We start from the raw sequence: 22,465 nt of genomic DNA on the forward strand, positions 1-22,465 counted from the left end.
GGCTGATGCCCTTCATTGCGCCGGGAAAGGAGGCGCTCTGGAACTGTCTAAAGCGTGATTATTTTGAAGCGCGTGCGCGCGACGTGTGATTTCTTTCCGTTCTCGGGTCTGGCTTGGCCTAAATGATCTGTCGCTGCGCTCGGGGCCTGTGACGTGCACCGCGAGCTGCACAATACTCCTCCCGCCTCAGGGACCCCTCCCCGTGGTCCATCACCCACTCAACATTGAGGCGCACCCGTCGCCATGCTCTTCTGATAAGCTCTTTGCAATCGCCTAAACCCTTCCATTCATTCATTTTGCATGCGCTGCCATGGCTGAGGAGCAGCAAACTTCCGTCCCAGCGGCGCTGATGCCCATAGGGAAGCCGCTCAGCCTGATGTACACCTATCTCCCGCACGCCTCCCCCACCCACCACTGCTAATGTCGCGCGTCGTAGTCCCGTCATCCTGAAAGAAGCCGCGCTCGACAGCCCGACCTTTCGCGCAACCGCCGTCCACTTTGGCGAACAGATCGACATCATCGAGAAATGGCTGGAGAACTACGTGAAGACGACTGGAAAGCTCGTCCAGGAGGTCTCGAACCTCGAGAACACTGTCAACGCCTTCATCGCGCATTCCGAACCGCCGTCGTACATCTCCGAGGCCGTCATGGACCACGACTACACCATGCTCGCCGTCAAGCGCTACAGTGAGGGGTCTAGGGAGTTTTGGCAGGCAACGATCAAGGGCATGAAGAGGACCGACTTTACCATCCTTGAACCCCTGAGATCATTCCTCCAGACCGATCTCCGCGCCCTGAAGGACTTGCGCCGGACCCTCGACACCACCCAGAAGCAATTCGACGGCCTGATTGCGCGCTATGCTGGGCGCAAGAAGTCGGAGGAGGCCTCGTCGCTGCGAGAGGAAGCCTTCCAGCTGCACGAGGCCAGGAAGGCATACATCAAGGCCGCCATGGATTTCTGCATCATGGCGCCGCAGATCAGGACCGCGCTCGACAAGCTATTGGTCAGAGTCTTCTCGGAGAGATGGAAGGAGATGAAGACGTTGAGGGAGTCGACGGATAAGGTCTACACTCAATACACCACTGAGATGGAGCGCGTCAGAGGCTGGTCCAGGGAAATGGAAAACAGCGAGAGAGTATTCAAGCGAGAGCTCCACCTTGCCAGGAAGCAGCTTGAGGACAGCGCCGAGGTTGGCGTCCGGCCTTCGCGAGAGTTGGACGATTACACGATTTCGACCGTACCGTACATTGGATCGCACGGCGCCATGCAATCGCCCGCGAAGCCCGGCCCGGAGAGGTCGGAGAAGCAAGGTTGGCTGTTCGAGCGAACCATTACGGGCAAGCCTGCGAGGACGGTTTGGGTGCGGAGATGGTTCTTCCTGAGAAACGGAATTTTTGGTTGGTTGGTTCACGGCGCACGTTCAGGTGCAGTGGAGGAGTCGGAGAAGGTTGGAGTGCTGCTCTGTGGCGTGCGTCCTGCATTCCAGGAGGAACGCAGGTTCGCGTTTGAGGTGAAGACGAAAGACAAGACGAATATGTTGCAAGCTGAAAGCCAGGCCGAACTGATGGATTGGATTGCTACCTTCGAAGTCGCGAAACGCAAAGCTTTGGAAGACCCCGCCAGCACAGGATCCAGCGTCACCCCGTCCGCCGATGCTGCGTTTGCCATTAGTCCGCCTGTAGCCCCCGAATTCGCCGCCCGCACCGGAGACCACAACCCTCATGGAAGTGACGAACTTTCCCAACTCAAGCACGCAGACACCCTCCCGATCTCCAGCCCCGAAATAGGGAACCTTGCAACGCGTAGCAGCTTCGACGTCACCAATAAACGGAATTTCTCGGGTGAAAAGGACGGAGAAAGCAGCAGCCGTGACCACGCCGCCAGGATTATCCAGAAGCTCGACCTCCACAGGAGAACGACAGCGAATCCCCAGCTCAGTAGTATGCCTTCATCGCCAAATCCCTCGACAGGCATCGCCGGTCTTATTTCAGTCAGCCACAATATTCACAACTTACTCCCAGTAGCGCCTCCGTCTAGTTCGCCTATGCTCTCAGCCGACGCCCGCGCTGCCACCATGCCCATCAGTTCCCTCGCGCCGCCGACGCTCGCTAACCCACCCGCTCCCACGAACCTAAGCAAGACGGCCGTGATCATCAGCGGCGAACGAGGAATCGGTGTCGGCCGCCAAGACGGTGTCATGCCTTCCGGACTCCTGGCCAATCTCTGGGGATCCACCAACTGGGGTTATGTCAATCGCTTCGAAAGAGGAGAGATCAAAGCCACCAAGGCAATCTCAGCCTCTCAGTCCTCAAGCCCCATTACGCATTCCGTGACCACTGCTGACATTAGTGATTCTGTCTCTGATATCGCCAAGGACGTTGCCACTCCCGGAACTTCGCCGCTGCCAGCTTCGACGCACCGAAAGACCCTCAGCGCTAGCATGACCCCGGAAGCATCTCTGACCAAACTCGAACTTCCTTCGCGCCCGTCTTCCTCTGCCGCTGTCGATGAATACCCAAGCTGGTACCCTCTGGCGCTGAGACCCCAAGATGCTCAATTCCGCCTGCTTTTCCCCAACGTACCTCTCGATGAAAAGGTTGTTCTGGTCTTCAGGGCTACTTGGAACCCGAACGAACAGCAGGAGTTCCCTGGTCGCGTTTACGTCACATCGTCAAGTGTTTACTTTTACAGCAACCATCTCGGTCTCGTCCTCGTTACGGGCATCGGCCTCAACGTGGTTGATGAAATTACTGGCGCTCCAGGGCGCGATTGTGACTTCTTGTTCATTCACATGAAGGAAGGAGTTCGCGCAGACGACTACAGCCGTGTGACGGTCAAGGTCTTCCTTGAGCCCTTGAAGCTCCTTCAGCGACGTCTGAACTTCCTCGTGCGTAACTGCAACTCGGATGATCCGGAGAACTTGGAAGGCATCATCAAGACTCTTCTGAGGATGGAAGGCAATGGCGGCGAGAGTCCTAGTATGGAGAGCTGGGACAACGTCTCTAACATCGACACACCCATCGAGGGCCCTATGCGCCGTGATACCCTGTCCAAATCAGGTTTACGGATTGACGGGGATCTCTTCGCCAACACAAGCTCACTTACTCGGAAGCCCACAAGATTCAAATTGCCATTGCAACCTGTAGTATACAGACCGCAGGGCATGGTGCAAGTCGCCACCGAGCGTGACTTCGACATCAGCGCCAAGGCGCTTTTCCATGTGATGTTTGGCGACAAGAGTGCAGTATTCCAAATGCTCTTCCGTGAGCGTTGGCCTCAAACCATTGCTCAAGGTCCATGGACGCAGCAGGAGGGTGGTCTCCAACGACGCGAATTTGAGTACCGCCAGACGCCCGATTCTCCAGTAGTCATTCGCGACTACCAGGTCATTGAGGTGTTGAATGACCACCTCTGCTACGTCGTCGCGGATAAGAAGACACCTTGGTATCTTCCCAACTCCAAAGACTTCGTCCTCATTAGCAAGTTTGTCGTCACCCATGTTGCAAAGTCACGTTGCAGGCTCGCAGTATACACCAAGCTGGAGTGGACAAATGAGCCAAAACTCATCAGGAGCCTGCTTGAACGCCAGGCGCTTGAGGACTTGGATCTCGAAGCGCAAGACCTTATGGATATCATTGCCGAACAAGTCAACCGACTCGGCAGAGCAAGTCGCACCCGCAAGGCCGTTCAAATTTTCGGCTACATCGGCCAGCAAAACCAGACGGTACAGATCGCAGAGATGCTCACGCCGGTCAAAGAGCGCCGGTTCAGATTGCAGAGGAGGACACTCGGCAGCATGTTCTTCGACCTCGGCCGCGCCATGGCGGCCAACTGGATCTCGACGGCTATCACGGTCCTCACGGGCGTCATTGCGGCCATGGGCAAGATCTTCACGGCGCACACGATGCTCCTGGGGCTCCTCGCCTTCAGCGGCGGCATGAACCTCCTGTGGAGCTACCGCGACACGTGGACGTGGTGGCAGGAGCGCAACGCGGGCAAGTTCATGGCGCGCATGGGCGTGCACCCGGACGTCGTCATGAGCAAGGCCGTCTACCTCCGCGACATCGACGAGATCTTCGTCAACGACACCATCGCCGCCGATTTTGGCATCGGCCTCGCCCACAACAGCGGTCACGAGATGGATGGCGGCAGCAGCAGCGAGGCCCTTCAGAATAGCTGCCAGCACACCTTCTTCAGCTTGCTGAACAATCCGGACTCGTCAGACTTCCAGCCCTACGTGAGCACGTTCGCGCCTCACATCACGCCGTCGACTAGAGCGACGGGCACGCGCCTGCACCGCACCAGGCAGAACCTCGCGGCGTACAGGCATGACTTGCTGGTTGCGATGAGGTTGGTGAATAGGGTAGAGCGGGAGGTGTTGCAGGCGGAGTGGGAGAATTGGGTGTTGGATGAGAATGTTAGGTGTAAGCGTGTGGGCGAGATGATCAAGAAGAGGAATCAGACTGAGGGAGGTATCGATTCGGTGATGGAGTGGTGGGAGGGATACTGTGGGGATTGTGGGAAGGCGTTGGAGGGACTGGACGTTGTGGGCTTGAGATGATGACGAGGTAATGGAAGGACGCAGTTGATAAAGAATACGGGAAGTGGATTGGGACAAGATATGCATTGCACGCTGAGGGAAATCGTAGGTTGCATGGGTCGCATGGGATTGCTTTTTGGGGTCGGTGTCGGAGCAGGTATCGTTTAAAGTACGTATAATCATATCCATATAAGGGTATTTCGCCTATTGTTTCCACAGAAACAGGAGTTTGAAGCTTTCGGCCCCACCGGAAGCGAAGGTCATTGGTGGCAAGACAGGGTTCGGCGCGAGCAACCAAAGGCTTAAAGCTCTTGGCAAGTACAGGGACCTTTGGTTAAGCTTACAGTAGTAGGAGCTACTCCGCAATCCGTTTATCACGCACGTCGATCTCAGAGAGCTGGATCAAATCGGAAGCACTGGGGTTCAAGCAGAGTTGTTGATACGTGGTCATGATAAAAGCATCAATGTGGTTGACTACCATCATAGTTGGATGAACGGTGCGGCACAACGTGGGGTAGGGGAGATCCAATAGCGGCAGTTTGACTCCCCTCCACACTAAAAGGATCTAACGCATAAGCCCCCTCAGGGCAAAAAAGTAACCCTACGCCCTCCCGCTCCAGTGGCCGTTCCCGGTTCCCTTTCCAAGCGTACGCTAAATCGGGCCGCTCTGACAAACACTTCCGTTTAACCGCGGTTATCTTATTTTGATTATCTCCACAGCTCCCAGCTGGGACCTTCCCCGCGCATTGTTTTTTTTTTTTTTGTTTTTGATCGGAGAACGGTGATTTCGGCCACCGACTACTTCGTACGAAGCCGACACTGTACAGGAGCACTTTAATGAAAAAGGCCCGGCCAGAACCAATAGGAGCACGGTAGCTAGGTAGGAAAGGGCTGAAGCGTTTCCGAGATCGACACTGTGTGCGTCGATGTACTGCGGACGAGGTGCGTGTGGGACAGAGGGATATTAACACTAGGCTATTTTGACTGACCGCCACCTTCTACTTCTATATTGTCGGGCTTACCTGGGAGCGGCGCCAGCATACCGGTGAAACGGATGGCACATGGTGCTGGTGATGTGCAGGCGGGGTTTGCTGACGCTTCTGACGTTGGAGGGGGAAGAGCGCATCGATCATCCTGGAGGATCGGTCTTTTCCAAGGTTCCCGTGTTTAGCCTATGACATGAGGTGAGAAACAAGAGCGGACGCATATATGATAAGGACATACGGCTTCTTTGCCATTAGTCACTTCGCATTTATCTTCCTTCTCACTACCCAGGCAGAAAAATGGCGCTGAAGGAAGCCTTCTCAACCTTCACTTATACTTTCACTAGCAACGGACGGAGCGAGTTTTATACCTCGACTACCGTAGTCCAGAGCTTGATCATCGCGGTCGCCGTCTTCGCCTTCGGTCTGGTTTACGCGCTGGTTGGACGAAATGCCCTGTACTCTGGCTTCCCGCTCGTGAGGGCAAACGAGGACTCAAAGTACACCTACGCGGAGGCGCAGGCGGAGTGGAACGTAGACGGGCACAGGCTCATCGAAAAGGGACTCAAACAGGTACGTCATCATCACTATGCGCCACCCATCCATTTTCTCTATGAATCAATGGCGAGGTATCTTGCTTGGGAACACTTGAGGGGAAAAAAAAAAAACAGCTAACACTAAAATGGCACCTGCCATGTGACGAGTCCCTCAGTTCAAAGGTTTCTTCCAGGTCGTTACAGCCATCGGGCCTAGGATTATCGTACCGAACAAATACGTGGATGAGATAAGGAATGATCCGCATCTGAGCTTTACAGATGCAGTCAACAGGGTGAGGCAAGACTCCTCGAGAGGAACTTAATGGCGCAACGTGACTTACCAGGATCTTCGTTTCTTCATTGCAGGAGTTCTTTGGGGACTATCCGGGCTTCGAAGCGTTTAGAATCCTGAAGGAGAGAGATATCTTTCAGGAGGCCATCCGGATCAGGCTCACGCAGTCATTGAGTGAGTAAATACAGTCTTTGATCCTGAAATGTTCTTTATATCCCGACTTACTGGGCCTTTTTAGATTTCGTCACCGAAGAACTTGCCTCGGAAGCTCATGAAGTCTGCAGCGAGGCTCTAGGGGAAAGCGAAGGTATGCTTTACTCGTACTCCCTCCTCTTCTCATCCTCCTTCCCTTTCCCACCACCCCTTTCAACAGATGAGAGCTGACCCCACCCACTCCACCAGAATGGAAAGAAGTCCGCATCAAGCAAACCGTCATGGACCTAGTCGCACGCGTCTCGCAGCGCGTCTTCATCGGGCCCGACGCGTGCCGCAACGACGAGTGGCTGACCATCACCAAGCGCTACACGGTCGACTCGCTCAACGCGGCGCGCGAGCTGCGCAAGTGGTCGCCCCTCCTCCGTCCCTGGGTGCACTGGTTCCTGCCGTCGTGCCGGCGCGTTCGCGCGGAGTCGGCCGCTGCGCGCCGCATCGTGCACCCCATCGTCGCCGCGCGCCGCGAGCGGAACCGCCTCGCTCGCGAACGCGGCGAGAAGGGCGTCGCTAAGGTGGCGGATGCGGTGGGGTGGTTGGATGAGAGTGCGAGGGGTAGGCCGTTCGATATCGCGTATGGCCAGCTGGCGTTTGCGGTGGCGGCGACGTTTACGACGACGGAATTGACGACGATTTGTATGTTGAATTTGTGCGCGTATCCGGAGTACGTGCAGCCGTTGCGGGAGGAGATTGTGGAGGTGTTGGGCGAGACGGGGTGGAAGAAGGCGGCGTTGCAGAAGTTGAGGTTGATGGATAGCTTTGTCAAGGAGTCGCAGCGGCTGCAGCACGAGGTCAGAGGTACGTCTTTTCGAAGAACCATGCGTTGGTATCGTCATTGGCCCGAGTACGGAAGAACTGACTTCAATCAAAGCAACCATAACCCGCCGCGCCAAACAAACCATCACCCTCTCCGACGGCACCGTCATCCCCAAAGACGCCATGCTCTTCGTCAGCACCGACACGGCCATGGACCCGTCCGTGTTCCCCGACCCGCACGTCTTCAACGGCCGCCGCTTCATGGAGATGCGCGCGCGGCCCGGGCAGGAGAACCGGTGGCAGCTGGCGACGACGAGCGCCGAGCACCTCGGCTTCGGCCATGGCCAGCACGCCTGCCCGGGCCGCTTCTTCGCCGCAAACGAGATCAAGGTGCTGCTCATCTTCATGCTCATGAAGTACGACTGGCGCCTGCCCGAGGGCCAGTCGCCCGTGCCCGACATCAGGCGCTTCGCTCACGAGAAGTTTGTGAACCCGGAGGCGAAGTTGATGGTGAGGAGGCGGGAGGAGGAGATTGAGATTTGAAAAGGTGGATTGAGTAGCACGATTGAGAGACGGGTTTGAGGAGTGGCAGGACTGTGGAAGTGTTCGCGGGTACTCTTGATCAAGAGGGCGCCGCCGGAAGATGGGCGAGGGCAGACAGACACTTAGGTACTCACAGATCTGTACGACTATTCATGAGGCCACGACCGAAGAATGAGCGTATACAATTTGCAATACAATGTTATCCAAAGAGAAACAAGAGGGGAGCAATGAAGTGATAATACGTAGGGATGAAGACACCAAACCAAACCAAACCCGAAAAAAGCCCTAGCAGCCCATTACCTCTCTCTCTCTCTCTCTCTCCCTCTCTCAACCCCTCACCCCATCAACCTGTCCATTACCAACCGGCGCCCCATTCCTCCTCCCCACATGCCCATTCGCAACATTCGGCACCTCCACATCAAACACGACCTTCTTCTGCACGGGGAAACTCTCCCAACTACCGCCATCCTCGGCCAAGAACACCGGAAACGCGCCGTTAAACAACTTCCGCTGCATCTGCCCCTGCGCGCCGGGAGCACGACGCACGTTGGGACACTCGCGCGCGAAGACGCGCAGCATGGCGGCGCCGGCCGTCGTGACGATGGGGCGGCCCAGGCACGCGTGCGGGCCCCACCCGTGGTGGATGTAGGACTCTTCGGGGCGGTCGAGTCGGATGGACGTCGGGTCAGGGAACTTGGCCAGGTCGAGGGAGGCGGTGATGAAGTCGAGGAAGATTTGGGAGTTGGCGGGGAGAGGGATGGTCGACGAGTTGGGGGAGGAGGAAGGGTCGGGTGAGGGGATGGTGGTGGCGCTGGGGTTGACGCGGAGGACGCCTGAGGCCGCGGGGAAGAGGCGGAAACTGCGGGTGGAAAGGGGGTGGTTAGTATCGATAAGTGTAATATGTGTAAGTGCGAGCCGGTCGGGGTGGTTGGTTAGGGTAAGTTAGGGTAGGGTGGTAGTTGAGGTCGGGTGGTAACCGTAACGTGTACAGTGTGTAAGTTCGAACCCGTCTGTCGAGTGTGGTTGGGTTGGGGGGAGTTTAGGGTGAGACAAAGTATGAGGAAAGGCCGGGAGACTCACCCTTCCAAGGCGTATTTCTTGAGCTTCTCGAAGGCGTCGGGCGAGTCGGACTTGGCGAGCTCAACGATTGCGGGCCAGTGGTGCTTGTACTCGTCTGACATGTAGACGTCGATCAGTTGGGCCCACTGCGAGACAAAGTGGTCAGTGAACTGTATTCCTTCATGCAGCGGGGAAGAGTCTTTACCGCTTGGCCTTGCGTCGCTGCTGCTGCTGCCTGCGTAGGGATAAGCTCCCAGACAATCTCTTCGACCGACTTGCCACGCTCGAGGAGTCGGGACACAAGCTCTTTACCGAAACCAGGCAGTGGTGGTCCGCTCGTCGGCGTGAGGAAGTCCATAATCATCTGGAACAAGCCAGGCGACCTGTTCGCGCTCTCTACAGCCTTGCGCATCACCTCGGCCAGCTGCGCCGTATCGCGTGTGGCGACGACCCGGTGCTTGTACGACTTGGCAGTGTCCAGATCCAGGAAGACGTACTCAAACAGGTGGGCGAGCACATCGTACATTTCCTTGGCCGTGTAACCGCTCTTGGTGTTGGTGGATTTGTCGTCGCGGAGAGGGATGTCGAAGTATTTGGCAGTGAAGATGGCATGCGCAAGGTTTCCAATGCTTCAAAGGCGTTAGTAATGGGGAATGAGCATTATCGGAAAGAACTCACTCCTTGACGATGTCGATTTGGTAGACATTACCCATCTTGCGCTTGTTCTTGCGGATCAAGTCCTGAGTGACGGTTTCGTAGAACTTTCGCACTTCTACGAGAGTATCAGCAGGCCTGTACATAGCTTCTTGGACCTCCTTCCGCTGCTCAGTGTTGGAAGGCTTGTCACCAGAAAGCATGTAATCATGCCCGGTGAGCTGGTAAGTGTGCTCGCCCCCTGGTGATATATGTCAGCTTAGTGAGAACGCGTGTCCAATTGAAAAGCGCTCTTACATGGGACTTTGAAGCGCTGTTGATCGTGAAGAACATCGACGACGCCCTTCCACGTGATGACTGGAACCGGAGGCCCGACAAACATGGGCGGATCGTAGTTCAGCTCGATGTTGTGAGGCGGCTTTTTAGCGAAGACTGCCCTCGTCCTTTCGGGAGTGTTGAATGGGTAGAGAGCATATGCGCTATTAGCGCGATACCAGCCAGGGAAAGCTCTCATGAGCAGCTTGTACATCACACCGCCGCCTGCAACATCGAAATCCGAGGCAGCCTCCTTGAAGCTTGATTGAGTGTTTTGTCAGTCTTGTTCAAAGCGCGTAATTCAGTATGAACTTACCCGAAGCTGGTCAGACTCTGTGGTCCGTACTCGACAGAATAGAATCTGTCTCCACGCACGAGCGCCACCGCATCTGAGAGGATAGCCTCAGAGATTGTGAAACCTGGACACAAGCCAGACCCTGGAGAGAACGGTTTCTTGGCCTCTTCCGCCATGAGTCCTGGATAGAGTTCTACGTTCTTCGGCTCGCCGTACAATGCTTCGACTGTGTTTTGTGTCAGCTGTCATTCTATCTGTGCTGCTAGAATTGGAAGACACTTACGAGCCTCAGCAATGCCAGGTTGACTGTTGATCTCCTTGAATGTGGAGAAAGGCTTCAGGTTGAAGAATTCACGGAACTCATTCAGAGATGCAAGACCCCATCTGCGGCCTTGTTCGATTCCGAGAATCTCAATCGCCTTAAGCGCGGGCGGAATGTTTCGAGCACCATAGGCACCGGCGACATTGTCCGTTCCGGCCTTGAGCAGTTGAACCAGGTCGACATCCTGGAAGCTTCCATCCTCGCCCCTGGTCAAATCGCCAAAGGTCCATTGGCCTGGATCCTTGGGGACCGTTTGCTGGAACCATTTATACAAACCAGCCCGGAAGTCAGCAGTGTCGAGTGTACCTGACAGGTGATCAGTAGAAGCTCTTGAAATTTTTGTGTGATGTTTCTCGCCAAGTCCTGGAGAATCGGAGCACTGCAACACTGACACATTGCATTGCGGAGATGAGCAACTTACTGGGGTCAACGTCCTTTCCGAAAATCTTTATCATGAAGTCGTTGAGCCAAGCTTCATCCTCGTTACTGGTGGCGCAATGCCATCGGTAGATGAAGTTGAACTCGGCGCTGACCTGGTTGCCGATACCCTTGGGCGTACCCTCGGAGTCGAAGACATTTTTGAATGCCTCGCGGGGATCCAGCCTCCAATTGGACTCAATGTCATTGTCATTGAGGTTGAGGATGGTGCGCAGATAGTCGTTGAGGATGATGTTGACGTATAGGCCGCAAGTGATACTGAGACATTGTCAGCATACTTTATGGAGCATATGACGAGGCTATCTTACAGTCGTCCCGTTTGGAACAAGTCATTGTCACGCTTGCGTAACGCATCCTCGTACCCGGAACTATCGGCAGTCGGCATCGTGAAGCGTCCGTTCTCATTGATGGTCGCAAGTTCCTTGACGACATAGTTGTGAAACCGGTTGAAGGCGATCATGAGAGCGCAAACGCCGGGAGGCTGACCAAGGAGGCGGCGCTCGGCGAATGCATCCTTCTTCAGCAAGCCATCTTGGAAAGATCGCACAGTGTTTTGCATCTCCTGATCGTGACCGTAAAGCGGACCAAGATCGAGGTACGACGAGCTGACAAGCTTCGTGTCATCTCTGTCATTGGTGCGAAAGATGTCATGGATGATGATGGTGGCAAAGTAGAACAAATGAGAGGAAATCTTTGTGGGATGTTCCCGCGCAAGTCCATCTCGGCTTAGGAGAGCTGTGAAGGTGTCAGCATCGGTTAGGCAAGAAGGGGGTGGGGGCCAGACTGTCGAAGATCACACCCGGTTCAGGCAGAATCGCGGAGCGCAGCTCCTGTCCAACTACGCTGCGAGCATAATGGCTGCCAGCAGCACCCAGCTGCGGGTACATGATGTTCTGGATTGTGGTTAGTCTGCAGGTACGTGTGGTGTAGTTGTGGTGACTCACGTTATAGCTCCCATCTGCAGCCCTGTATTTGAATTGCTCTCCGAGATACGAAATGGGTGGATGTTCGAGCCCGTTCCAGAGCGTTTTGATGAATTGACCACTCAGATCATCTCGAAGGCCGGAGTCATTGGGAAGTGATGCCGCCAACTGGATGATGCCTTCGTACTGTACGATTACAGTGAGAAAAAATACAAATGGCTCTTTGCAACCGAACTTACGAGGTACTTGCGGTCGTCAACAATGCCATTTGCCAGCAGGGTCTGACCAAAATTGCGGACAAGGTTAAGGTTGGGGATGACACGGCCGGTCTGGCTGTGCAGATCATCGGCAGCTTTGCCTGCGATATTCAGCAGGCTCGAGACTCCCTCGGCGCGGCTCTTTTTCACGTCGCTGGAAGCCATCTTGAGCAACTGGAGAGCAACATTGGAGCATGCATGTCAGCCTTTATACGCAGAAACAGAGGGGTTTTCACATGCTCTTGGAAGAAGCAATATGCACCGCCTCTTGGAACTGACGCAAGAGCTGGAGCTCCCGGCGCGGCTGACCTGGAAGGATACGGGGATTTGAGGCGATCTGGCACTGGTGCTGACAGGCTGCGCGGAAGTTGAATATTATTGCACGTTGATGTAGTACAAAACCCTTACTGGGGGCTAGGATTGGGTGCCGGATCCGAATCACGACAGCTGTTTGCGTCTGGAAGGCGGCACCCATGTTTTGCAGCCCTGATGTTCTTGGATAGGCAGGCTGTAGGGATGCATGATGTGTAAGGCAGACACATGATTAGCCACGCGCGCTGCATAGGGCCGTTGGGCTGTTTGACTGTCTGAGGCGGTCAGGATTCGCTGGTGGTGCTGGCTTTCAGCTGAATATATTGCTTACTTACCTCATACGCATGCGATCAAGGGATGCGGGGCCACAAAGCCATTGACAGGCGAGAGGATGGAATGAGCGGGCGCAGATTGGTCAGCGGCCATCAAGCCACGCGGGTGTTGCCCGCCGCCGACAGGCTCAGACCCTTCCTGCATCCACCGCAACCTCGCTTGCCTTACAGGGATTAGCGCTGCTGACTAGTCCGTGCACAAGCCAGCCCCACTCTGTAACCTCCTCCAGGCTCCCACCGTCGTCCGCAACTTCCATTTCCCTCCGTCTCACGCGCTCCGCCTCGACAACAGAGACAATCCAATTTTCCGCCACGGCCCTCCAGCCACCTGACCCAACTCAGCCCCATCTCAACAAAACCTCAGGCAGCTCATTAACACGCGCAATTGAGCCCTAAATCCTGCATTCCTCGCGCCCGCAACATCCAGCCAAAAAAAGAAAAGAAAAGAAAAAACTCAACACCACCATGCCTCACTACGCCCTCCTCTCGATTCCCGCCATGTGGCTCACCGCGCTGTACCCGCACGGCCATGCGGTCGGCCTCATCAAGAGCGCCAACAACAACAAGTGGGACAATGCCAACTCCAAAGGTTCCGCATGGTCCGCAACGCTGCAGAAATCGATACCGGCCGACGTGCTCGCGCGCTACGAGCGTGCCGAGGCCGCGCACCGCAATGGTCTCGAGAACCTGACCTTCTTCGGCCTGGCCGTGCTCTGCGCTGAGTGGGCGGGCGTGCCCGAAACCACCGTGGGCGTGAGTGCGTGGTCCTTCGTTGCCTTGCGCCTCGTCTACAACGCCCTGTATCTCAACACGACGGACCGGAAGAAGAGCTTTGCGAGGTCGGGCGTGTGGGGTGTGGGCACCTTGATCTGCTTGAGCCTGTTTGTGCAGGCCGCGCTGCAGTGAGCGAAAAGGTTCTCTTTCCTTTATTTGGTCCGGTTTGAGGGTTCTTCCAGTCGGAGGCTCTTTTCTTTCCTGTCAGCACGGCACATAGCTCAGCATTGAGCGTAACGACCAAGTTTAACGAAGGCTTCCACAAATTTGATTCCTTCATTTTGAGAATTTGACTCCCCTAAATCCAGATTTTGATTCCCCCCTCGAAATTCACTTACCTGCCTTTTTCACGCCTGAATTTTAGAGGTCTTAAGCCCTGTCTAAGAGCACTACTAACAAAATTACTAAGACCAATCACCAACTAAAAACACATTTACCACCACTAACGAATTTACTACTAACGAATTTACTACTAACGAATTTACCACCACCACCACTACCACCACCACCCAATAGATTTACCGCCGCCAACAACGTATTTGTCACTACCAACGTATTTATCACCAGGGGGTCAAATTTGTGGGCACCTTTAACGAATACAAGGTTAACATCTCAATTTCATCTCACGTCAACATTCCGACACGTGCCTTTCAACCCGCAACCCCAAACTCCACCTCATGCACCTCCCCATCGCTCAGATCCAGCACCCACCCACCCTTCGCTCTCTCCAACCCCTCAGTCGTGACATTCACCGCGCCCACCCCCTCCACTTCCGCATTCTGCTCCAACGTCAAAATCGCCTTACTCGCCACCTCACCATATCCACCATCCCCCTTGACACCCACCACCAGCTTCTTCGCCGCAGGACTATACCTAAACTCCTCCACCACACCCGCATCCACCTGCACGTACACGCCCAACGGCGCGACGTACACCCTCCTCCGCCCCGAATCCTTCGGCGTCACCGTCACCGTCTCGGCGTCTCCCTCGCCCTCAGCGACGAGATTCCCACCAAACGCCGTCCAGCCGTAGACGGCGTGGCGCTGCGCCAGGAACGTCGCGCCGCCGAGGGCGTGGCCGAGGAAGTTGGGCCCGTAGTCGCCGCTGTACGCGTCCCAGCGCAGCGTGTCGGGCCACGAGTGGAAAGCCGCGGCGGCGAAGCCGTCGGCGTCGATGTTGGAGAGGGCGGCTTGGTTGCCGGCATGGCCGACGCGGAGGAGGTAGAAGGATGAGGAGTCGCTGGCTGCCGGGGAGGAGCGGTAGTGGGAGAGGAGAGGGAGGGAGTTGAGGCCTGAGCCGTAGTGGTGGATTTGGCGTTCTAGGCGTTGGAGTTTGCCGCCGTAGCTGTTGAGGAGAGGCGGCGGGTTAGCTGGGGGGTTTGGGTGATTGAGGGGAGAAGGGGGTGTGGTAGGAGGAGGAAGAGGCTTACATGAAGTCCCAGTACCGACGGGCGTTGCCGTTCCAGCCCCAGTGGGCGACGGTGGGCATGTAGCCGACGATGGAGTTGATGGTCTTGTCGGCGGAGGCGGTGTCGCCAAAGTACCTGCAGGCATCTCAGTCAGTCTTTTTGGCTCACAAACGGCTCCCACGCATACGCCAAGGTCAAGAAAGAAAAAAGAGGAGGGAACACCCACTTCGTCCAGTAGTACACGCCCTCCTGGCCGGTGCTATCCCAGGCCATCTCGGACCCGAACGGATCCTCCTGCGTCGCCCACAGCTCCGCCCGCGTCTTCATGTCGGCCTCCAGCGCACCCGCCTGCTCCGCCAGCCCCTCGGCCTTGAGGTCCTCCAGGATGTGTCCGAACACCGTCTCGCCCATCAGGCCGACGTCCCAGTAACTCACGCTGTGGCCGCCCCCAGCCCCCGTCCGCATCATCGACGCGACCGTCTCCTGCGCGCGCAGGAGGTAGTCCTGGGCGGTCAAGTTGCGCGTCAGCGCGTCGGGCGCCGCCCTGCCGGCGCGGTACAGGCCCCAGTACAGCCCCGCGACGTGCACGTAGTCGTAAGCGCGGTCAGTCGCGTACGCCGCCTCCTTGTTCCAGGCCGACCACGTGTTCCAGCCGATGTCGGTGCTGTACTCGTAGTCGGGCAGCGCCGCCGGGTCGTAGTAGAAGACGCTCTTGCGGACGGCGTATTGGGTATCCCCGGGAGTTGAGACTTGCAGCGTGCCCCAGACGACGTCGGCGACGAAGGTCTCGAGCTTGGCGACCTCGGCGGCTGCGGGCTGGACGGCCTGCTTCAGGGCGGCGGCGAGCCAGGCGCCGGCGCCGCCCTCGTCGCTGAGGCCGGCGATCCAGGCGCGGTTGTCCTGGAGGACGGGCGCGTTGGCCTCGCGGTCGTAGGTGATGATGGAGTTGGCGCGGCCGAAGGGGTCGGACTGGTCGGCGAACCACTGCTCGGTGGTCAGGAAGCTGCCCAGGTCGGCGACGGCTTGCGGCGCGGGCTTGGTGATGCGGTAGTGCACCGCCTGCGTCTTACCGCTCGTGTAGCGGATGTTGACGCGCACGCGGCCCCAGGCGCTGGACGCCGGCGTGAGCTGGTACTCGACGACGCCGCCGTCGAGGGCGCGGGGTGAGCTGAAGGTGAAGGCGCCGGAGGGGGTGCTCGTGATGGACTCGACGCTGTCGCTGGTGTGCAGGAAGAGCCGGCCCACGACGTCGGTGGGCAGAATGTAGCCCGGGATGCCGACGGCGAGCGGCGTGCCCGACGACTTCACCGTCTCTTCGATCTCCGGGGCCGAGGCGGCCAGCGAGAAGCGCAGGCCGACGGTGATGTTGGTGCCTGGCTCCAGCGTGGCCGACGTCGGCTCGTTCCAGGGGTCGACGCCGCTCCATTCGTTCTCGGCCCAGGCCTTGGTCAGCACTTGCCATTCGTAGTTGCCTTCGTACGTCTGCGACTGGTAGTAGAGCGGCTCCGTGCTGGTCTCCGGGAGGAATCGCCACGCTTCGAACTTGGTGTCAGCGGTCAGGGGCGTGACGACGAGGTTCGGGCCGGTGCCGGTGAGGCGGGTTGCCTGGACGTAGCCGGCGTGGAGGCCGATGTACGGGTCGAGCAGGACGCACTTGTCACGCGTATCCGTCTCGGTGCGGCCGGTGAAGATGTTGTTGAACTCGACGGGCATGCCGAGGCTTCCGATCTCTACGCTGTCGGTCGCGACGTTGGTGAGGGTGAATTCGAGGCCGAGGTCGCCGTCCACGTCGATCCATCTCCGCGTCACGTTCAGGCTGGCGCCTGAGTCGGCCAAGGACGGACCCAGGTTTGCTGATGCGAGTGCTCCATTGCTGGGGGTTTCAGTGACGGGGGCGCGTTGGGCGGCGCTGTTGCCCGTCTGCCAGCTGCCAGAAGTCCCACTGCGGTACCGGAAGGTGATGTCGCCGGTGTGGTAATTCCCATCTCCATTCCTGGATGAGAAGACGTCGGCGGGAGAAAAGTCGAACGAGTCCTGTGAAGTCGGCTTGAGGGAACTCAGGACCTGGGAGTCGGCTGCGAGAACGGCCTGGAAGTTGTCGGTGGAGATGGTCGTCTGCGCGGCGACAATGGAAAGCAGGGAGGTTAAGGCGACCAGGCCATCACGTAACGCCATGGTGGGCAACGATGAAGTCCGCTAGCTCCTTGAATCGACCGCGGACTGACGCTCATATTAAATACCTCTGCTCGGAAGGTCTAGTTCCGCTCTCCTGCGTCATGGATAAGGGACCTGAAATTGAAGCGTGAGGTGGGTTGCGGATCACCGGTGGTGTTTGCCGTTGGCCTGCCTGATCGGGCCTGCAGCCGCCATCTCTCCCGCCTGTTTGGAGATCATCGCCACTATTTCCCCACAAAGCCCATGCTCCCACCGGCACCCGAACCCACCGGGAGTTCTCCCACCAATGGCCTGCATCCCTGATAGCATGCTATTCTGAAGACGGTGTCCCGGCCAATTTAATCTCTCGACTACAACTACAACCGACCCCGTATTTCGCCGCTTTGAACACGAACTCCCTCACGCGATGCCCAGCTTGCTCATTCCTATTTGGACTCAACTTTTGACCCGCGTGTTTCAATCAAATTGAAAACAAAAGAGAGCTTCGCCTAGACTTTCTCTTTATGTCTACACAGCACGGGCCTCTTACCATCTATTGATTCTTTTCACCATCAAAGAGACATAGTGCCTCAATCACTTTGGGATGTGTGCTGCTCCCTTTGAGCAAAAACAACCGATATATGCAGTAAGTGAGCACATTCTTACAGATACATTGCACAACATTTGTACCATTGCCGGCCTAAGCATCGCTATTGGACGTCTTATCCAAGGCTTATTCTTTTCTTAGGTGAAGGTTCCCAATTTAATTAGCATCACCACCATGGCCGCTTCTGGTTTCAATCCCTATTACATTTTCTTCACAGATGGCGTCACAAGAAAATCACTGGGTACTTGATCACCAGGTCCCGTCCTCCCATGTGCCACGTACCTCGCGCGTGTCCAGAACAGCGAGACACCGATATATAAGAATAGCCTCTCCCACAAACACTCTGGCAGATCTTCCAGTAGTGCCTGATGACACACTGTAAAGAATGCCCTATAGGGTGTGGCACTCTTGTGTTTCTTCGTGCTTTGGAATACCACCGCGCTTCCGCTTCCCGACTCCCGGCCTTGATCCGGAGAAGGCGCTGGCAGCAAGTCACCATTTTCTGACAATGCGGAAAAGCATTGATACATGAACTCACACAAGACTATCACCATTAATCTAAAGTGATGAAACTCAGTAGCATTGCTGCATTGTTGCTAAATATCAGCTTGAAAAATGGCATGCTGAGAAAGCGGAAGAGAGGCTCCACATTTGGCATTGTTGATCCACTGGAAACACGCACCCGAGTGAATGTGGGGTGCTTTGTCGAGATTCCACATTCGAGAAGCCGATCGGAGTCGTGCAGCTTGGCGTCTACACAAGCACGATTTCAATCACTGGCTTCGGAGGATCACTTCGTTGCCACCGTACGATGGATGAAGTTACGAGGCTTAGCTCGTATACAAAGGATGCAGTGACGATGATGGACTGGGGTTCTGTGGAACCGGGATTCTGCTGATTGGATTAGGCAACCATTCCTTCAGCCTAAGCCCCATCTCACCCGCGTGACCTTTCATCCTCCACGATCATACAAACATCACCCATCCCCGCGTTTTCCAAAGCGACAGTTCTGCGAGTTTTCAAGGTTGTCTGCCGCCTCAACCTCCGTTATGGCTGACGACAACGTTCCAATACCCGACGCCTCCGAGGCACTCTTGCAGGCAGTCGATGTACCTACAAAGTACGACCGCTTTCTAAGACCCAGCGACGGGAAGCTCGTTCCCTTGCTTGTGCAGAGCTTCGAAAACGGCCAGCCTCCATCCGAGCAGAGATCATGGACACGTATCGGCAAGCCTCAAAACCAGACCCCTCTTTTCGTGAGACTGAGCTATTGGATCTGGTCTCCAGCCTTGAAGGATGGTGGTTCGGAATGCAAATACAGTGCTAATACCATCGGTCTGGTTCTCGCGAGATGGTTGATATCGCTGCCGTTGTTGCTCCCATTGGTAAGCAATCGACTCTGAGTTATTGATGAATCGTTCGACTGATGTCAATAGCTGGGTATTTTCCAAATATCCACGCGTGCACTCAAGCCTCATAAACGCAATGCCAACTATGATCCGGTGGCCACGAAGTCCGAGGAAGACCCTGACCAGCGAGCCGGCCAAGGAGGAGATGGTGTGGGCACCGAGCGCACCAGAGACCATTCTTCATCAACGGATCTCCAGTACCTCTTGGATACTTTGCAGAATGCTCAAGGTGCCGATGAACGCGTCTTGCACCTCTCGGGAATACCTGGCGCCACGATAGACTGGACATGTCTTGATCCGGCTGCCTCTCAGGCAGTGGCCGGAAAAAGGGGCCGGATTCTGGCAGTCTTGCTCAGCATCATCCCAGTTGTGGTTATCTGCGCTCTCTACATCCTCTTCATTGCTGGGTGGATCCCGCGAGAACATTTCGAGATACGCTTTTACATCCTTTGCGGTGTTGGAGGACTCTTGATGTGCCTTACAGCATTTGTTGGTCTTGGTGCAACATGGCTAGCCGTCGCTCCACCTGATGGGGATGCTCAGGATCTGCGTCCGCGGCTTGTGGGAGTTGAAGGCCACGTCGATATTAGGACGATCGAAAGCCACCTCTTCGGCTTTAATCATGGACGCCTGGCCGAGGTGGCTTCTTCTTCCAGGGAGCAATACAGCGACGACGTTGCACAATCACCCTCGGCTCAGGAAAGTGCCTCTGGGCAGACTGAAAGTGGCCTGGTATTCACATTGGTTGATACATATACCATGACCGTGTACAGGTTCGGCGCCGAGAGACCACCTGTAGCAGCGTTCATATGCGGGAATGACGACAACCTAAAGACGGCGGTGCTGTGCTCCTACGACTGGCATACCAACACGTTCTGTCGTGAAGCGGCTATTAAAGTCGACAGCATGGTACTTGATCGGATGGAGCGCGTCTCAAGTGTCCGTTTATCATTTCTGAGGCTTTCTAATATGCAAAACAATACCGGAAGGCCAAATCAGATAGAGACAGAGCGGAGGTCTTCTCATGGTCCCAATTCCACAACGAGAGATCAGACTTCGGAGCGCAGTCGTATCAGAAAAGTCGACTTTATTCTTCTACCCTTTATGTGGGTAAGTAGAAGGAGAAGCAATTGTGTCTGCACCAAATACTGATGGCTTGATAGTTTGTGTATGGCATGCCCTCTCTTGCATATTTGAATTTCCAGCGCCCAATGAATATCCTTTACAACGCTTCGTTTATCTTGGCGCAAGTTCCCGCATACTTCCTTTTGCGTCGTGCGCATATCGGCCAAGCAATTTCTGTTCCAATCTGGCTGAAAGGTTTGTTCGGTTACCCTACTCTTCATTAAATCTCCTCTAAGCTGTAATGTGCAGGCGCGGCGAATTTGTTCATCATTATCCCGCCACACCATCTAGGCTACGCCTTAGCGTTGTTCGCTGTCGAAGGTGCTGTTGACGGCGTCATATTCCTGGCCTTCGTCGTCATTACGTGCTCGTGGTACACACCGCGTGAATTGCTCATCAGGATCCTCGTCTGGACGTCAGGCCGGCACCTGTTGTATATGATCCCTGTGCACAGGTTGCTGTATCGTGACGTCGATCCCGACATGGCACCGATTTCGAGCCCGCTTCCCGTTGTCTGTGTTCTCCTTGCTACATATGCCTTCCACTATGTCGGTACGCCAAATCAAGTTCGTTGGCTACCTGCGTACGAAAGGTTTGGATTTGCTGCGTCCTCTGTTGCGCAGGTGCATTCCTCCCTCCGAGCGCCAGTAATGAGATGGAAAATCAAGAATGTACAGAGTACCCCTACATCCCCGATCCAAGCGGCACATACTTACCACTACAGGCTGTCAAAATCTTCAAGGATATTCAGCTATGGCTGATGTTCTTGCTCTCAGCGCTGAACAAGATGCTCAACCTCTTTTCTCTTATGCCGGTTACCTCAGCTGCCTTGATCAACATATGCGTTGTCGCCTTTGCATGCATCATACTTTCCAGACTGCGAGTCCCACTTAGTAAGACCTCCACCTCCTCCCTCCTCTTTCTCTTCCCCACCGAGAAAAGTCTGTCCCGGAGAAAGAGAGAAGAACTGACCCCAGCATCCGCAGTCGCCATCGCCATCCTCTTCCTCATTCTCTTCGCTACCAGTACATTCGTCACGCTTAGGCACTACACGCCATCCTGGTTCTTTTATTACCTTATCAGCAACCGCCCTCTAGCATTCCTTCTCTTCGCCCTCTCCAATCTCGGAACCCTCATTCAACCCCGTAAGTGCAACCCCTCTCTTTCCCCCTTCTCCCCCCCATCCCCTTATCAAAGCCGGTACACCCTCTCTTACTTGCCATTCCTCTATACTAATGCTTTGCTGGGAAACGCAGTCATCTGGACCCTCATCTGCGTCAACACGCCCAACGCGGACCGCCGACTGGCAACTCTGTGCGCGTCATTCGCCGGATATGCGCTAAGCCTGATCTTGCTAAATGCGGGGCTCGGCCAGCTGATCGGGTTGTTCGACGGGTCGTGGACGTATGTGGTGGTTGCGGTGGTGGAGCTGGGGCTGTGGGTGGCGTTGGGGGCGTGGTATGTGCGGAAGAACAGGATGAAAGCGAGGGGCGTGCAGCGGGCGGAAGGAGAGGAGGACGAGGACGAGGACGAGGGTGAAGGTACGGAACGAGCGTTTCGGTACTCGTACTGAAAGAGCCTCGTGATTGGTGGGGGAGGCAAGAGTTGTGGTCTTGTGATGAACCCTTCCGGCCAGTTCACGCGGCGAGCGGGCGGCTTTGTGGCATCTGACTCAATAGTGGTTCGTGGGATCTGCTTCAATTTATAAGGGACGTTTGTGCAGCTTCATTTGCGAGCATAACCAGCACAAGGTTTTGCAACGGAAAATCCGAAAACTAGTCGACATTACTGCCGGCGGGGCGGCTGGCTGCGTGGAAGAAACAACTACAGTGCCGCCGTGATTCTGCAGCGTCTTCTATGATGATTCTGAAGATCAGCAAAAGCGGTTGGTGTTGACAAGCAGCATCGTCACTTAATGCCGCTTGAGAAGAATCTGTGTAAGTACTCGGTTAAGCGGGTCAGAGGTTCAACTTACGCCGCAAAACAACAAAGTTCTCAGCGCTTTTGCGATGAAACTGCTTAGAAGACTCTGGTGTGAATTGCAGTAGATAATGCTTGCCTTGAGCTGAGGCTCTTTATATCGAGGGGTAATGCAGCCGAAGGCTAGCGCGGAGAATAGTAAGACCCTAGAACATAGCGCAAATATGTGCTAGTTCTCTCTTTTTAATTAAAAAGAACATTTATGGGTAGTTGAAGCTATTGTCCGGACGCGAATGTCGA

At 55.7% G+C, this 22,465-nt stretch overlaps 6 protein-coding genes across 6 annotated transcripts; 4 read left to right on the forward strand and 2 right to left on the reverse strand.

The window, feature by feature from the left end:
• Positions 1-310: 310 nt before the first annotated feature.
• Positions 311-4,562, forward strand: LTHEOB_12409 (Transcription factor 3; the record flags this gene model as incomplete). Its single annotated transcript, XM_035509273.1, has 2 exons — positions 311-378; positions 437-4,562. The coding sequence occupies 2 exons, from the start codon at positions 311-313 to the stop codon at positions 4,560-4,562; spliced, it is 4,194 nt and encodes a 1,397-aa protein (XP_035364678.1).
• Positions 4,563-5,824: 1,262 nt separating this feature from the next.
• Positions 5,825-7,861, forward strand: LTHEOB_12410 (Cytochrome p450 protein; the record flags this gene model as incomplete). Its single annotated transcript, XM_035509275.1, has 5 exons — positions 5,825-6,097; positions 6,427-6,526; positions 6,591-6,659; positions 6,755-7,360; positions 7,434-7,861. The coding sequence occupies 5 exons, from the start codon at positions 5,825-5,827 to the stop codon at positions 7,859-7,861; spliced, it is 1,476 nt and encodes a 491-aa protein (XP_035364679.1).
• A 327-nt stretch (positions 7,862-8,188) lies between these two features.
• LTHEOB_12411 (Fatty acid oxygenase) lies at positions 8,189-12,289 on the reverse strand (the record flags this gene model as incomplete). The annotated part of the gene is made up of 12 exons (XM_035509276.1): positions 8,189-8,720; positions 8,942-9,066; positions 9,126-9,549; positions 9,599-9,815; positions 9,872-10,149; positions 10,206-10,410; positions 10,468-10,812; positions 10,928-11,202; positions 11,253-11,679; positions 11,729-11,837; positions 11,889-12,053; positions 12,107-12,289. 12 exons carry the CDS (start codon positions 12,287-12,289, stop codon positions 8,189-8,191), a joined length of 3,285 nt encoding a protein of 1,094 aa, XP_035364680.1.
• A 944-nt stretch (positions 12,290-13,233) lies between these two features.
• On the forward strand, positions 13,234-13,674 carry LTHEOB_12412 (Membrane-associated eicosanoid glutathione metabolism protein; the record flags this gene model as incomplete). Its single annotated transcript, XM_035509277.1, has 1 exon — positions 13,234-13,674. The coding sequence occupies one exon, from the start codon at positions 13,234-13,236 to the stop codon at positions 13,672-13,674; it is 441 nt and encodes a 146-aa protein (XP_035364681.1).
• A 518-nt stretch (positions 13,675-14,192) lies between these two features.
• On the reverse strand, positions 14,193-17,125 carry LTHEOB_12413 (Glycoside hydrolase family 43; the record flags this gene model as incomplete). The annotated part of the gene is made up of 3 exons (XM_035509278.1): positions 14,193-14,886; positions 14,972-15,085; positions 15,138-17,125. 3 exons carry the CDS (start codon positions 17,123-17,125, stop codon positions 14,193-14,195), a joined length of 2,796 nt encoding a protein of 931 aa, XP_035364682.1.
• A 1,635-nt stretch (positions 17,126-18,760) lies between these two features.
• LTHEOB_12414 (3-hydroxyisobutyrate dehydrogenase) lies at positions 18,761-21,818 on the forward strand (the record flags this gene model as incomplete). Its single annotated transcript, XM_035509279.1, has 8 exons — positions 18,761-19,096; positions 19,148-20,029; positions 20,174-20,230; positions 20,284-20,440; positions 20,495-20,797; positions 20,869-21,186; positions 21,232-21,390; positions 21,502-21,818. 8 exons carry the CDS (start codon positions 18,761-18,763, stop codon positions 21,816-21,818), a joined length of 2,529 nt encoding a protein of 842 aa, XP_035364683.1.
• Positions 21,819-22,465: the final 647 nt, after the last annotated feature.

The sequence above is a fragment of the Lasiodiplodia theobromae genome, assembly GCF_012971845.1.
Source record: "Lasiodiplodia theobromae strain AM2As chromosome Unknown scaffold_62, whole genome shotgun sequence".
NCBI classification, from domain to species: domain Eukaryota; kingdom Fungi; phylum Ascomycota; class Dothideomycetes; order Botryosphaeriales; family Botryosphaeriaceae; genus Lasiodiplodia; species Lasiodiplodia theobromae.